We start from the raw sequence: 17896 nt of genomic DNA on the forward strand, positions 1-17896 counted from the left end.
AACCGATACAGTCTTTCATATTTCTCGTGAAATAGGGCAGTGTACCGCCTCAGCGGCGGTAAATCGCCCACCCCATCACCATCCAATGTATGTGTGTGTGTGTTCTCGTGATTCATTTTGCCCCCACGCCCGTGATCCGCTCTGCCGCCAGGTGAGAGCAAAGTGAGCGTTAATTTCAGATGTAACTGGTTATCGACTCGTCTTTATGAGCTCCTGTACGTAGGAGTGTTTTGTACACGACCGTTGACGAAATCGTCGCGGCTATAGAGACTTTCAAAGTTAAGTAGTCCGATACGCCCGCTCCTCCCCTACAATAGAAGCTCCATCATCATGGATGCAAGCTACTCCATAGCACTTGACTGTATATCCTATAGGGGGAAAAAAGAGAGAGAGAGGAAATAATAAGGAATAATTGAAGAAAAATATACTATGGCCAGCTTTCACCACCGCTGGTTAGCTTTCAACACATCAAGGGTCGCTAAAACTTCAAGTTAAAGGAGTCGCGACGCTTTCATAGATATGGTTCACTACATCATGGACGCGTTGTACCGCACGCCAAAATAATGAAGTAATGAAGAAGAAATAATAATTCTTCTACGTGTCTTACTTAGCGAAATGCTAGCGTCCGAGCACACTCCCGAGCAAAGCGCCGACGTCACAGGGAGCTCAGATTTGCGTCCATTCCTATTGGCAGTCGCAAGCACGTGACTTCTTGTGCTCTGCCTCAGTGGCAGCGGCGTGCGCTGTGATGTCAGAGCCGCATGAGTTTCAGTATGCCCAGTTTCTCCGCTTCTCTTACTCTTTTTGCTGTAAAACTTTCAAGGCAGGGCCACATTGGTGCAAAGGACCGTCTTTTACTTTTGTCCGGGATCACGTGGATAACCTGTCTCAACCCCTTTAACACCGAATTCTTTTTTAGCAACGTCGTTATATCGACGTGATGAATGCTTCAGTGACAATAACTACCCTTGGTGAAGCAGAGTTAAGGGTTAAATTCAAGTTGAGGGACTGCTGATCTCGATTCAAATGTTAATCGGGGTTGGTGAAATCGGGCCTATGTGACTATGGGACTCTGACCAGTTATATGCAACGAGAACAAAATAAACTGGATGTACTTAAGGAAAAAGAACCCAAAGAGTCTGAATGCTTTGTCCGCCCCGATATCGCTAAAAAATGAAATGAGAGCGTTGAGTGCACCCCCCCCCCCCTCCCTCTCAGGAGTGAGGGCAAAGTGCCCAAATCTACTGTCAAAATATTAAATGTTGAAAGCTCTTCAAAGTCTTTACTTACTTCATTTTTTCGGCCACACTATAAGGAGTTTCATCCTTCAAAATTTGGATTAGCGGAGAACGCAGCGTTCTTATTTATCGTTGTTTCTTCAGCCATCGTCATCATGTATCTCTCTCTCGCTGTCTCTCAAGTGCTTTATTTCCTATCTTCGTTTTCTTTGCATTAGCAAGATCCCCAAAGGCACAGAACAATCTGAGCATGGGTGTCTCTATTTATATTGTGTTGACATACTGTTACTTTGTGTGATCGTTTGGTACAAGGCGTATACCTGACACCAGCTCCCGCGCATAGTAGTTAGGATGATCGCTTTCCACGCCGATACTTGGAAGTGACACGGGTTCGAATTCCCGCACAGGCTGTGCTGTCTGAGGTTTTCCCTGGGTTTTCTGGCAGATTTTCCAGACGAATATCGGCACAGTTCCCCTGAAGTCGGCCCAGGACTACTAACCACCCTGTCCCACCTCCTTTCTGCTGTTCTCTCTCCGTCTGTATACGTATGTACGCCGCTCATAGCCACAGTTGCTTCGCGGCGCTAATGCGGAAATAAGAACGTATACCTGCCCTTATGTCATCTCGGGAGGCGTGGTGTATGTTTATTCGAACACAAACACACACAAAAAAAGAAACAGAAGAAAGGTAATGGTTAATGAGACGGAAAGTTGATTTGCTATTCCAGTGGGCCATCTAGGGTTCCGCGTGTTCGGTTTTAATCGAAAAACACCGAAAAACATACGCCGGGAAAATTTTCCCACATTCGGTATCAATCGAAAAACATCGAATAATGAGGAACATTCCAGGAACTATGGCAGATAAATTGATGCATGCCGAGCAGGCTTTCCTTTATTATTATTCTTTTCTTGGTATTTGCTAAGGCTGGATGAGCTGCGACCACATTGAGTGTTCCAGGGTCAATCCTTTTGTCCCAGATCGGGTGTGCTGGTCGGAATCTCATTCTTCTGCCATTGTAGGTGCCCCACCGCGCTCGTGAACCTTTTAGGCATAGGTGGGGAAGTTACTTTTATTTTGCAGTGCACTACCGTTACTCACTACTTTTTCGAAAAGTAACGCGTTACGTTATTCGTTACTGTCGCGGTAGTAGGTAACGCGTTACTAACGCCGTTACTTCTGATAAGTAATGCCGTTACTTTTGCATTACTTCACCAGTTGTCCTTATAATATGTACCATTTTTGGTTGAGTCACATAAGTGCATTCCGCAAATCAATACAAGCAATGTTGGGCACAAACAAGGGTCACGCATGAACACAACTTACATGTACGATTTATTGCAACGCAGAAGTAGTTGATGTTCAAAATTTTCATCGGTGAGCTTCGCCCGTTGGGCTGAGAGGACGCCTAATGACCAGGGAGTGCTCCTTGTCAAGATTGATAGAGACGGTGACCTTTTATCTCATACAGTACAAATCCAAAAAGCCAATTCCTTGGTACTTTGTTACTTGTTCAGAGGGTAGAGGCTATTTTTCTGCCGCTTTTGCCCCATTCGTTCGAAAAATACCAGAGGGAGTGAAAAACAGAGGTGGTAAACAAAGGTGACATCTCAACCAGGGTAGGTTAACCACCCTTCTTTTGCGTTCTTCGTGGGTGTCGATGTGACCTTCTTGTCATTATTGAAGATGAATAGAAAAAATCGGGGATTTTCCCGGATTCTGCAGGCACGGTCCTCGCTCAAGCTTTCAAGTTCCCGAACACGCAGTAACGCATAACGCCGTTACGCGTTAGTTGTTAAAAATGTAATGACGTTACGTTACTCATTACTTTTCTCGCAAATGTAATGCGTTACCATATTTCACTACTCGAATGTAACGCGTTACCGGTAACGCACTACTTTGTAACGCGTTACTCCCCACCTATGCTTTTAGGGACGTGACATCAAGTAGAATCTCGATCACCGGCCTTTAGTTGTTTAGTGGAGAGGTTACGACAGTACATACACCTCCACTTTCCACGTATACGGCTGTCCTGTTTTTCCGCGGTACCCGAGATGGGAAGAAAAAGGAAGAGGGGCCTCGGACTACGTTTGCGAAAATCAAGATTTTGAACTCTCAGGCAAGGAAGATGTTGTCGTATGCAAGTATTGTCGCGTGACAGTTAATGTGGGCTGTGCAAGAGGTGCGGCGCGCATATCGGAGCACCTGCAATCGCGGCGCCACGTGAATCTGGAGAATCCTCGTAACGAACAAGGTGAGCAAACGCCTTCCGGTCATTTCTTGCAGCACTTATAGAACTCGAACTGGTACTTCGTAAAACTGGTACTGGTAAAACTGGCAATTCGCATTGGTTGTTGTTAAGCGTGCGGTAGACGCGCACAGAACTGAAATGACATTGTTGTTGTGTTGTTAAATTGCTATTCGCCGATAACTGTCGTGTAAACCATGTATGTACATGCAAGGAAAAGCATCGAAAATCAATAAACATCGAAAAACATATGCCGAATCCGCCCAAAAATAAACATCTAAAACGCGCAACCCTATATCTTACAGGAAGTAAGAACTCCTATCTGCAGATATTTAGTTACGGGTGTAATAGGTGTAATATTGTTCTTCTACGCTTCGTAATTCTATTTACAATTTATTGTTCAATACTTCTCCTTCATAACGTGTGCCGCGTTAATACAAAAACGCACTTTGTTTTCGGATACGTGCGAGTAGACGTACCGCCGTCCAGATACCTCTATCCTTTCATTTCCCGTCATTTGAGGAATTGTAGCACCGAATCAGACGCCAACGCGGATGTACACATAACGTTCTGCTCTTCACTGTTAAAAATGAACTTTACCACATAGCACGCTCCTAGTCAACCATCATCCCGAATGACAACGTTCTCGTCCCTGATTTGTTGAAAACGAGATACGGAGCCTATTTTTTTAATCAATTATGCCGTACATAATGAATACATAACAGGCTCCACCTCCCGTTATCAACAAATCAGGAGAGAGAACGTTGTCATTCGGGATGATGGTTGGCTAGGAGCGTGCTATATGTGGTGAATATACGGACCTATCGGATTCATTTATACAAAAGGTGTCACAGCCAACAAGTTAAAATCACCGTTTGGAGACGACACAGTCGGCGGGCTAGCTTGGTAGAGTTCATAGCCCCTTTAAGGGGCTAGCCCCTCACGGTCGGTTGTAGTGCACGGTGCTGTAGAACCAGACGTGTGAGTCTTCCTCTTCGCCTACCCCCTTCCCCCACCCCCTCTCATCCTTTCCCCGAGCAACGTGCCGCCAATCTAGGCAGGTAGACCGCTCGAAATCCCCACGTCACCCCACCCCGCCGAGACAGCTGCATGGCGTGGCACGCGCGTGCACGCGCATAAGGGACTATAAGCACCAATGCACGAGCTGAAACGACGTTGACTGATTAGCGTCGAAGCAAGAAAAAGTCCGGTATAATTTCTACTGTAGCTCCGTAACGGAATCAGAGGTTTGAATTATGATAACAAGTACGAAATTAACATTGCGTGTAACGTATTTTGAAGTAAAGTTGTTTCGGCATTTTAGTGCCCTCTTAATGGGCCAGTCACCCATTGCTAACAGTTTTGCACTCCTCTGGAGCAAAAACAAAAGTGAGACTGGCTGCTAGACAAGAAGAGCTTCACATACCCCGGACTGAAGCCACTATAGTTGTGTTCAACTTAAGAATGTAAATACATCTAGTCCGTCAACTACATACGCCGTAGGAGATGAGACGCAATAGCGCGCCGGGAGAAAAACCGCAGCGCCACCATGCGCAATCAGTTGGTGAGCGTAGTTTCTGCTGCAGCGTAGTGTCATGCGGCCAGTCTAAACTGCCAATACGAAAGCAGAGTGCGTATGGTGGATTACATTATCTGACGCAGGGAGAGGGCGTGACCTCTCTACGTCCAGCCGTCATATCTGCGGCGCAGTAATACTTTGAAAGCTGACGGACTAGATTTCTTTTCCTTCTCAAGCTGAGCACGACTATAAATAGCTTCGATGCTATTTATTGACACGACCCCGAGCGATATCGAAAGCAAATAGTATAATAGTAGAGCATAATAGTAACAGGGATGACCACACTAGCGCACACATTCAAATTCAGCAGACACACGCCCATTCGTTATGCTGTCGTCCATTCACGTAATGGTTAATTCCACTCCCACTCCCTGGTGGTGTGTACTATTAACCAGACTTCTGTGCTACAAGTGAGCTGGACTGGCCGGCCCCACACCTCGTGGAGGCACAATGCCCTTATTACTTTTAACTCAACTCCAATCCAGCCGAAAGTAAGCGTCACTTGCACGGTTGCAACGGGGATAAGAGCGTATTTAACAAGATGCAATTTGAACACAGACGGCGAAGCAGACCGAATCTACTTCAGAGGAGCAAACGAACAAACATACAAGAAAGAAAACACCGAGAGAATATCAGAAGCGTAGAGATTGAAACAGGACGCCAAGGAAACTCAATATGATTTGACAAAAAGAACATTGGTAAACGGAGGAGGATATGTAATATAAGCGCATCGTACATCGATAAGGAGGACAAGACATGGAAACAGAAACGCTCGCGGAGGGCCGCAAGCATACCGCAAGGTCGCTTGATCTTTTGCAGGAGGAGTGTCGTTGGGAGGAACCCGAGAGGTCTGCCTGCCTGATTAGGCGGCATGTTTCTCGGGAAGGGAAAGGTGGTGGAGAGGAGGAGAGGAAAGGGTGAAGTGGAAGACCGAGCGGAATCCGCTCGGGGGGAGGATAGCTGCGTCCATGGGCCGACTTCAGGGGAACTGTGCCGGCATACGCCTATTACACATCTGAGGGAAACCCAGGAAAAACCCCAGACGGCACAGCCGGCCCGCGGATTCGAACCGCGGACCTCCCAGTCTCCAAGCGCACGCGTTACCGCTGCGCCACCGGAGCTGGTTGATCTTTTGCAAGCGATAGGTTTGCCGTCATACCAGAGCTTTTGAAAAACTTCTGTGGCGCTGCAAAATAGGTGTATTCACTGGCGCAGCCCCCCTCCGAAATGGTACCTTTGGTAGTGCATTTGGGAGAGGGAAGCGGGGTAGAAATCCTCAACTACCATGTAAGATCCCCATAGCACCCCTCCCGAAATATTTTTCTGGCTATACGCTGCTGGCTGTACTGGCTATTTTCAGATAGAGTGCGACATAGTTTGTGCTGCTGAGCACCTTCTCTATTTCAGGTTCGGTGTAGCCTCACGGTAGTTGAAGCGGAAAAGGAAGAAAGGACGCGTAAAATATGTTCATGCAGTATGTAGTTTCGCAACAACACTGCATAAAAAACTTACGTATGCATGACCAAGTCCTCGATGACGACTCGTTTGACTAACGCAAGAGACAACGAGAACAGGAAAAGGTCAAGTGAAAAGTTATTCGATGTTTGATCACACACTTGAGTCAAAACGTGACTCTTGCTCTGTTTATACTATAGTACATTACGCAACTTTTTATCTTGGGAGGTTAGTGCATCGAGAACGGCAGGTGTCAGTGTTTCCCCTATTTGATAATAGAAACGATGAGGCGCATGCAACAACATCGAATATTTACCAGCGACTGCTGCGCAGTAGTTGCTGGTGTGTACGCACACACTTTTGGCTCCCTACACCGGCGTGTACTGAGAACGCATGCACCTCTATACGACATAAGAAACGATCGATAATCGTAACGAAAAAGCGCCAAAGGAAAACAAACGCATCGGTTGCCATGGGGTATGCCGGCTATTTTATTGCATTGCTTCTCCTCAGGAAACAATTATGTGAGCCGTGTGTTTTAACGCGTTACACATTCATCGTCTCCAGAGCGTGTAATGGGCGGAACACTTCACTACCTCTTTCTTGTTCACTTCTTTTCGAGTACTGTGTTTGTAAATATTCGTTCATGAGAGGTACGTGTAGAACATCGAGCAAGTGAAGGGAATGAGGCTCGTGCACATGACGTCACGCGCGGCCTTTGAGCGCCTTGGAGCCACGTGACATGGGAAAACATGGGGATGAGTCACAGGCGTCTTACTGCGGGCCGAATGAGGCAACAGCGTCCTCTTGTTATTGCACGCAGACCGCAAGAACTCACGGCATGACCTCCTACTGTTACTCCGGCGCGGCAATGTGTTTTCCAATGTCACGTGACCAAACGTGACGTCACTGCACAAGCCTCATTGATTAGTTACGTGCCGCCAGCACGTGACGGCAAATATTTGTACACTACAAATTTTGGCACAGTATAGCTGGGGGAATGAGTTAAATCCACCATTTAGGTCCTCACTAATCCGAATCATAATTTGGAATAGCGAAATCGGACGTACGTGAAATACTACTATTCATTTCCTTACACACCTCTAACAAGGACTGACGGTATATATCACCTGAAAGTTCATTCTGTCTATGATCTCTACTAGGTAGTGGCACTATTGAACGACTTGTACTCCTGCTTCGACTCAACCATCGAGGGATTCGACGTTTACAAGGTACCTCTTTTCCACCAGTCGTTCAGTTGCTTTCGTAAAAGAGTATTCCGACTCTGCATGAGCCGTTCTATACGAGTGCCATATTGAATGCCATTCGCGGGAATGTGAGTGCACAGGTTGTCAAACTGTTGAACAGTTCCGAGGCGTGCTCGGGATAGTATATTTCACTAGACCTTCACAACATGTAAAAAAGAAAAAGAAACGCATGCTATTACATGGAGACCAGCACGTGGTACATGCCACAGCCCTGTACACTTGTGGCTCACGTGTACACTGGAGACCAAAGACGTTGCATCACGAGCGGATCTAGGATATCTTATGAATTACGAATGCTGTTGAATATGCATATAGTCATGTCCCTTTTCTCCGAACACCCCTGTTCCCACCTCCTATCGTGCGGATAACGAATTTCCGAACAATCTACCTTTACGCGTTTCGGTTAGCCTTGCCCTTTTCGATGAGCATATCGCTGCCGACAACAGTATTCCGACGTCATGTCACCAAGCCAAGAAAAAAGCTCTTCTTCGAATCCTAAGGACACAGATATCAGCACACATTTCATTTATGATCACGAACGGTTGGTGGAAAGCCACTTCACGCGCAGAACGGTCGTAAATGAGGGGGGGGGTATGTTTATTGGGGGAAAAAACGAGGAAAGGTTAATCAGGCGTAGACCGACTTGCTATTCGTTATAAACATATAGAGCCGTCAACGATCAGCGCTTCTTTGGCCCATGCCTGCAGGCTGGAAATGGTGGTAAGCCGACGCTTTCACATCGATTTTTCGTGCCAAGTAAATATGGAACACCTCTTTCGCATCACGGCAACCATCGACACCATCTGTCCACGCAAGTTTGCGCCCACTGACCTAGGGGCAAGGAGGAGTCCAACGGCGAACGAGATGTCATTATTCCCACGAGGGATGACATTAGTACAGCAGGACAATGTAAATGCCACCAAGGGCGGGGTCTGCCTGCACCTCTCGAGATAACCTGATTGGGAAGTCTCTGGTTCTGAAAAACTGATGCTCATACTTCACGTCTGGACATGGATAGTGAATTCCGGACAACCGAATAAAAAATGGTAGCAAGTCCGTTTCCGGTAACGTAGAGCGATAACGATTTTTCCGGTTAACTGCGTTGTGGATAAGCGGGGCATGACTGTACTGTGTATAGGGCCACACATAGCCGTGTAAGATATTTTGTATGCCGGAGTTAGGCTGCGGCCATTTTTCCCGCCATGCTGCGATATGCATCAAGCACATCGTAAGTCACAGTCACAGACTGCAGCCTCATCCCATGTCAAAGGATCATTGTGGCAAAGTTGAGCTTGACTCAATCAATCGCTCCTACAAACCTGAATGCAGCATACTTGCTAGCAAGCTTAAGCTAGACACCTTTAAAGTAGCACGGAAGCCGTTTTTAACGCCCTGTTTTCTGCCTATAAAACTGTTAAGTAGGTCAGAAAGATGCACTGGAGAAGTAATTCACGCCACAGAGTCATAATTATCGCAGAAATTGAATTTGAAGTACGCGGCAAAAACCGACCGTGCGCAACGGCGGTGGAGAGCAGTACCAGCATGTGATCTGCCTGGGACCTTGCGCTGACGCTACAGGGGACACGCTCGCTGATTGGTCAGGAGAAATGTTGTCTGCTACTCCGGTTTCGTCGGCCAACAACGGCGAGCCGATCCTGCCATTATCCCCCCCCCCCCGGTTTTCGTCTGCGTCACCACCACCACCATCACCGCTGCATGTCGTCTGCTACTCGGCTGTTCGGAGTTCTGAACAAGCATTTGCTCCTGGCTCGGTCATTATTCGGCCGCTTCTTCTATCTCCGATTATCCGGGAGAACTGGCAAAACTGGTTTACAGCGACAAAGGGACAAGTCGCTGACCCCCACTGCCCGGCGAACCAGAATGAGTTCCCCCGTAACGTCATCGGTGACGTGGCATCATACCTTCTCTTCCTCGTTATACCCGGAGTGGCAAGTTAAAGCGCAGAAGTCATTTTTAACACCCTGTTTTCTTCCTATAAAACTGTTAAGTAGGCCAGAAAGATGCACCATGCGAAGCAATTCACACCACAGAGTCATAATTATCGCAGAAATTGAATTTCAAGTACGCCGCAAAAAGCGACCGTGCGCAACGGCGGTGGAGAGCAGTACCAGCCAGTGATCTGCCTGGAACCTCGCGCTGACGCTACAAGGAGTGCGCTCGCTGATTGGTCCAGTGAAATGTTGTCTGCTACTTCGCTGTCGTCTGCTACTCGGCTGTTCGGGGTTCTGAAAAAGCCTTGCTCCTGGCTCGGTCATCATTCGGCCGCTCCATTCTATCCCCAATTCTCTGGGAGAACCGGCAAAACTGCTTTACGGCGGCAAAGGGACAAGGAGCTGACCCCCCACTGACCGGCGAACCATAACAAGTTCTCCTTGTAACGTCATCGGTGACGTGGCATAATACCTTCTCCTCCTCGTTATACGCTCCGCAAGCCCGTGAGTTTAGTGCGCATGACGTCACGGTGACGTTTCTAGGACGCTCCCGATTGGCCGAAGGAACCATGTGCGCGCTTCAACAAGGTAAACAAAGGCACATTCGATGCACGGAGTGCCCCTGGGAGGGCCAAAACAGCTCTGGTTTCTGTATTAGAGGTCCCACTTTTCGTTGGGAATGATCTTGGTTTATCGACGAAAGACAAACGAAAGGTTAACGCAATATATTTGCTGAAGTTTCAACTATTCGGCTCTCGTTTAAGTTCGCTCGTGCGAGCATCCTGCAAACATTTTCCCCATTTTGTTCAAATTACGGTCTCACGGAGTTGACAGCTGTCTAGGGCGAACAGCGAGTGTCCTCGTAGACATGGGAAATTCAGTCACATGGCAGCTGCAAAGGTCTAAACTACCGTGAACGACAGGACGACGACAACCGTGCCTCAGCACGCGTACGAACTTCCGTCTTCCACTGTGAAGCAACTGGAGCCTGGTGCAGTTGCACCCGAACAGACAATGATCACGCTCGTTCCTGGTTCGTTCCACTCACAGGGGTGACACACACCCGCCATTGTTGTAACTACCCTCAAGCGGGTGCTTTTGGCAAAACTGCCATCTTGTCCTGGTCGCACGTCATATAAAACGTAATTTTGAGGTCATGTGACTTCGTTTACATGTCGTTTTGCCGCTTACCGACATATTTCCGTCGTCGTAACACAAAGAGATGAACGTATTTTGCCAGCGTAAACTATGCGGTGCTTGTTCCGCAACATGGTAGCCGATTTCTCCTTAGTTTAAGTACATCGCATCGGCTCAGTAAGTCTTAACGCGCGGTCGTCATCACATCTTTGGAGGTCGTCAACAGCACGAGGGCTTATGTGCAAAACTGCGCGTTTTACTGCGGATTATCGGATAAAAATAATTACCGTGATCGAAAGACATCCAAAACGTTGCGCAGAAACAACAACCGCATTGTTTACAAACGGATTGGCCGCCGATCACGGGCGCCGCCATCTTTAAGGTCAAGTGTGCCTTGACGTTTGCCGTGACGTGCGACCAGGACCTGTCCAGGATGCATTGCGTTCGCCCAGCACGCTTTCGTCTACGGAGCAATACATTGAATGCCACCCCTGTGGTTCCACTGTTATTAGATGTTAGAACTACTATGAGACCACTCAAAACAGCACATTAAGCTGTGACCTGCCGCGGCGCTCTTCGTCACTGTCACGAAAGCAGAGCCTTGGGAGTGCACCGTGTTCGAACACTTTCTGTAGTCAACGTAAATCACTGCACAACACACACGCACACAAACACTCCCCCGGTCGTAGAATGCGGTTTGAACCCGACAGCAGCAGCAACAGTTAATCGCGTTCTCCCACCGTCAGCGAATCCGTGTGCGCTTTGGAAATAAATAAGTGACACTACATCCAAATGCGAAGAAGTACAGTCATAAATGCAGCAGGTGTTTAACACCGTATCACTTAGCAAAGCGGAAAACACACAAAACGTATGGCGGGTTCCCTGCTGTTTACCTTTCTCTGGTGGTGGTGGTGGTGGTGGTGGTGGTGGTGATAGGGCTTGCCGTTGTCGGCCGTTGTCGGCCTGGTTCGCACGTGGAGGCGACAGGGGCCTTGGCGAATGGGAGCGCGGCACGCCGCCGCGCACGTCATTTTACACCCTCGCCCTCTTCTGCTGCGCAGAAACGTACTTGCGGAGGGTATACCCGGAGTGGCGGGTTAAGGGTGAATGCGCGGAGCCATGTTTATGTGAGTTTTCTTCTGGGAAACAAATTGTACACATCAAAATCTTTCGCGCTACTCGGTAAAATGACACACACACTTTCATCAGACGTCTTTATCTGGAAATTTTTTGGATGGCCCTCTGTACTGCTTTAAAGCAGAACGCACTGAAGTTCAACCATATGCCGTTATCACTGCTCATTTGTGGAAAAGGCGGAGCGTGCGCCATTTTGTGGCCATCAACAAAATCGTGTTTCACAGAAAGGCATGGACCTTTCGTTTTCAACAAATCAGAGGAGAGAGAACGATGCCATTCGAGATTATGGTTGGCTATAGGGGCGCGTTATGCAGTTAAGTACTGTTTTAAGACTATGCACCGACTTGACTACGCAAACCTCTTTTTATCACTGTGTATTGTTTGTACAGCACGCGGCACCACAAACGTGGCACAGACACTTAGCTGTTTATGGTCCTAACAATTCATTTGCTGGCACGATTCGTTTTCCTAATGCTCCAGTTCTGAAGAAAAAAGAAGGGGAAAAAAACATTGTCGAAAGTGTCCTACTGTCCGTCCGGTTCTCGTGGTTCCTTGCGTGAACACATGCAGAGAACCACGTCGGTCTACGCGTACCAGTCCCAATCCCAAGCAAGGGGGGGGGGGAGAACTTTACGTATCATTACTGACATGTTTCTACAGCTCAAATAGCACGGTCCCCACTGCAGGGTTGCACAGGTAAGAAAGTTAGGAGACCGTCGTCAAACATTTGGGAGTGTTGGCGGGGGTCTGGATAAATCCCTATACGATAAATTACTCTACTTCTGGATAAATCACTCCCTTATTGTTGTCTTGTGAGTGGACACACACTTCCTCACGAGGTTTCTTCGTATTCTGCGTTCTGGGATGCTGCGTCACTATTTGCACTAACAAACGGGCCAACAACTTTGCACCCGTGCGTATACTAGCTACCTTCGCGAAGTACACACACTATATGAGTAGCAGTGTGCAGAGTGTACGCATACACGTTTTCCATTGGTGAAAGAACGTAGCAAAGCACGTGAAGATAGGACAGCTGGCAAGGGGATTTTTGGCACGTGCTCTGGCTTCCTGTCGGAATGGAAATGGGGGCCTCTATTGGAGCTATGATGAGAAGCGTTGCGTACTGTTCTGCTGTCTCGTCTCACATGTTTTTATCTCTACAGAAGTCAGACTTGTGCCCGTTACCCGTTACGTCAGAAAAAAGTAACTAAATACGTTACTCGTTAGCAACATACAAAAGTAACTAGTTCTGGTTACTCACAGGTAACGAGTTACCTTTACGTTACCGCCGCATAGTTAAAGGAGCCAACAAACATGCCGTCACTTGCCTTCAACTCATTATTAATGAAAAATTGCACTTCACAAGAAGCTGATACTCGAAATTTACATCAGTGATCTTCGTTCTCTTCCGTGTGAAGACATCTGCTGCCGAAGTGGGGATGATCGGAGGTTATGAAAACACAAGAAAAGACACCGGTTTTCGTGCCACCGATCACCAACGGTTCCCAAAAGTAGACTAGGGGCTGCGTCATAATTTAGGGCGCTCAGAAGCTTAGCAAAGACAAGAGAAGGCTAGAAGTCGAAACGCGTTTTTTGTAGCCATGGCACAATTGGTGCCCATTCTTGGGAAGGAGCGATGGTCGGAGATTACGGAAACAAGAGAAAAGACAATGGCCTTCGTTTAAGACGATTCAGCACGTCAACAACACATCCAGCGAGGGACTGCAATAATACTTTGAGCCACACTTGGTCGTGGGTCACGCAGGTCCACGCATTGCGCCACACGGAGTGCCGAAATGTGCTCCCCCGCGCTGAAGAAAAGGAACGAGTAACGTCAGTAACGAGTTACCAATTTTTGTAACTGTTTCCGTTACTATTACATTTTTTAAAAGTAACTGAATCGTTGCTTCGTTACCAAAAAAAGTAACCGTTACCAAGTAACGAGTTGCTTGTAACGAGTTAGGCACAACTCTGACAGAAGTCATGTAGGCTACCGTTTAGGAGTGTGAATAAATGATTTTAATAGTATATCACTTTTCGTGATTCTCGGCAAGCTTTGGAGCTGCAATGTGAGAAAAAAAAGCTGTTTTTTCACAAGAAGGTTTAATTTAGGAAGCGGCTTCGCTTACACCACTTACCACTAAGGCCACATTTGAAAAGTTAATTTTTAGCAAGAGTGCAACGGCAACGCTGCCGATTGACCAATTTTGTCCTGATCTAGGACTTAATATTTTAGACCTAAACCCTTGTTTTCCAGAGGGGTTCATAGCTAAGCAAGCTTACTCTACACGTTTACCAAACTAACTAGGGGCGGGGAACCCGTTAACACGTACGTATGACGCGCTCTTCTCGTTGACGGGGCACGGGCATAATCTGTCGCTCTCGCTCCAGGCACGATATAACGTGCTCGGCAGCGTGTTTGCTCGCTCTCGTAAGCACAAAGGAAAAATGGCGAACGGCATAGTTCTTGGCCTGCAAAATTACAGAAACTCCTACCCATGCAACACGCATCCGAAGGAGTAAGGAAACTTTTCAATTCTGTGTGTCTGATCTCGCTACGTCATTCCTTCTGGCCTAATGACTGTGTATTCTGCCAAAGAAGCTCGCTTTGTTTGTCACACCGTACCTCATACCAACTCCTACATCACACCATTGTCGAGGCGGGTGAGCGCTCTGCAAATATTTGGTACTGCTCAGTCCTGGCGTCTATGGGGGGCAGGGAGGGGGGGGGGAGTTGCCCACCCTAAGTCTGCAGCATGCCGAAAGGGGCGCCAAAAAATCTTTCGGACAGGAAGAATCCGCTTTAGGACGAAGAAAATCACAAATACGGGGCCGGGGAGGGGGCGCAAATTTCCCACTTGTGCACACGGAGGCGAAAAGTAGACGCCACCCCTGGTAGACGCCCGTGCAAGGATCCAATTTCTTTTTAATTATTCTTTTAAACTGGTCACGGGACATGGCTAAATTCTCGTAACACACAAGACCAAGAGGGTCTTGCGATATCCGCGTGCAGCAGGACGAGACGGCAAGTTTGCGGACTGTCAAAACAAAGAAGAAACACAGACATTGGCCCTATTGCTATCAGAAATGGCAGCCTCGCTCGCAGGCTGCTGTCAGTTACCTTTCTTATTACTTGCTGTGCGGTGAGCCCAGCCTTGCACTCGAGAGGCCGATAGATAGTCTAATAAACACCAACGGCATATTTTCTTTTTATATATGAGCAACTTTCCACCGGTACGGCACTCAGACCGCTCAGTACGATCGTCACTCCACTCCACAGTGCGTGACGTCACAACGCGAGAGGGCTGGTAGCCGAACATGGTAGCCTCAACGAGCAAGTGATTGTGACCGCAGTAAAGTGTCGTAGGGTCGCTCGTTTCGCTACCCCAACGATTTGTTAAAGTGTAGCTCCGCCGGTATCCCGGAACTTTGAAGCCCGTGTGATATTTCTGAAAGATGGTGCAATACTGCATCCGACATGCGCTGTCTTTATCGCATGTTGTGATTTATCTTTGAGGAATAGAATGGGGGGGGGGGGGGCACTGCTGCGAAAGACGGGAGCATCAGCAAGAAAATGCTAATTGAGCGGTACGTTTTTGAGAAAATGATTATATTGTTTTGTTCCTTCTCGTATTAATACACGAGAGAGAAACATGTTCTGGTAGGAGCACGTAAATGAGCAGCAGAATGCCATAAAACTGTGCACTGTACAGCATTAGTTAATTGACAGTATATTAATAAACATATGCGACAATTAGCTAAGTAGCTTGTTATTGATGAATAAGGCCAGTTTCAACAGCAGAAATGAGGCACAGAGCCTTGGAAACCCGAAAAGTATTTCTTTTGAGAATCCGGCCATCAAGCAGGTACAACGAAAGCTGCGCAGCTTAAGGAAATGGGCTTTCAAAGCTCTAATATTGATTATTTCAATATGTTTCAAATTCAAAACAGAACCTGGTCCCATCTTCTGATTATGTTACATTTTTCCTATCTAACCGTTTGGGCTTATAAAGTAGGAATAAGTACTTAATCATTAATGATCAGTGCTGAGGAATTTTTTTCTTGAACCCCAACTTATGGGGACTGCCCGCTTCGAACTTGGCGCCACAATAGCTACGTACATGCAGGGGCTCCGCATCTGGAAACCATTGACGTCACTGGGTCACATGATACAGTGACATCACTGATTCATGAACAAATCACTAAAGTAAACTGATCCGAACGGTCTGGTTCACTAAAAGGAACCGGATTTCCCATCATTAATTCTGACAGATCTAATCGGATGGCAGGCGCGGGATTTTATTGGCTGCAGCCATATTGGCTGTTAGCCGTGTCCAGCCTACCCACGTGACTTCATATTGCACACTGTTTAAGGGTTCCCGAGCGGTACTGCCGAGAAAATGCAAAAACCATTTTCTCGGTAATTACAAATACCTTGACTCCGAAACTCAGAATTCGGAACAGTTTTGTGTTGCAAACAAACCGCGTTATTTGGAATGGAATCTGTATCAATTAAATATCGACGGAAGTGAGACTCGTTTCGTTACATTGAAGGTGCAGAGCGATTAATACCCCCTGATCGGTCAGTCGTGCAACGACACAACGCTTTGGCTGTACTTTAATGCGCAGGAAACATTTGTATGTGCGTTTTTCACTCTGAATTCCACAGATATTTAGGAAAAAATTCCGGTAACTCTCCTCCCTTGTCTGCTGCCTGCGTGCAGCCGGAACCGTCCGTTCTATGTGGCCAGATTTTACAGTAGAAACCAATCAATATACCAGACAAAACATTGTTATTTATCATTCATCTCTGTTCCACATATAATGGGTATTTATTGCTTTTGGTTGTATTTAAAGGGGTCAGTTCTCTCTGCAACTTGTAAAAGCCTAAGATTGTGCCATTACCTCTGTGACATTGCGCAACGTTATCCCGCATCTGCATTCGGTCAAGCTATTTGCCGTTTACGAAGTAACATCCCTTCAACCTCAACCTCCGGACCTCCTTTGCGCCACCCATGTGGACACTTCACTACCCCACTGTACAAACGTCAATTCCGGGCCTTAGGAAGAAGGTTGTGCCAACAGTTGTGGCCTGCCTACTGACGTTGTACCACATCTACAGTCACCACCGGCATCGAACCCAAATATACACCGATGCTTCAGCTTCTCTAGTTGGGTCGTCTGCTGCCTTCTGCATCCCAGAGGGTGGAGCTGAGCACGGCTTCAAGCTCCCTCTTATGTCATCTGCTGAGGCCGAGGCATTCGCACTACTGGCCGCTTTGAGACATGTCTCCTCGTGTGCGCCCAGGGCCTGGTCGATCCTCACCGACAGTAAAGTGGCTCTGGAGGCGTTGGCCTCTTACTCTGCCGCAGTCATCAGTGACACCTACACCACGATCATCGCCCTGCACTCTGTACTTGTGTCGCTGGGACACGAAGTGGTGTTCCAATGGATTCCGAGCCATGTCGGAATTTCAGGCAATGATCGTGCTGACGCTCTTGCTCGGTAAAGCCTACGACGCTGAGCAACCAACAACTGTCTTTCCCATTGCGCACTCTATGTGCCAGCTGAAAATCCGCCGCTTCACTGCCAACCGCACACTGCTCTTTCAACAAGAAGCTATACGAATCAATGCCTTCATTAAATCCATTGACCCTTTAATGACATATTCTGTGCCTGGCCCCCACCCCGCGCATCGAGGAATTGTTGTGTTCATCGCCTGCGGCTGAATGTGGCTCGAACTCCTCTCCTCCTATTTAAGATGAATCAGCACCCATCACCTCTTTGCCCAACGTGCAACATAGAAGCCGATGTGCCACACATCCTCATTGCCTGCCAGCGGTACGAAGATCACCGATCGAGTCTCCCGCGCCGCCTTGTTCA

General features: G+C 47.5%; 1 protein-coding gene across 1 annotated transcript in view; it reads left to right on the top strand.

Annotated features, from left to right (window-relative positions):
- The window catches only part of LOC135383406 (atrial natriuretic peptide receptor 1-like), a 283616-nt gene that overhangs the window by 251601 nt on the left and 14119 nt on the right, over positions 1-17896 (top strand). Inside the window, exon 5 of the mRNA XM_064612872.1 lies at positions 7682-7750. Coding sequence (XP_064468942.1) covers positions 7682-7750 — 69 coding nt within the window. The remainder of the gene's footprint in view (positions 1-7681; positions 7751-17896) is intronic.

This window comes from Ornithodoros turicata, chromosome 2 (genome assembly GCF_037126465.1).
Source record: "Ornithodoros turicata isolate Travis chromosome 2, ASM3712646v1, whole genome shotgun sequence".
In the NCBI taxonomy this organism is placed as follows: Eukaryota; Metazoa; Arthropoda; class Arachnida; order Ixodida; family Argasidae; genus Ornithodoros; species Ornithodoros turicata.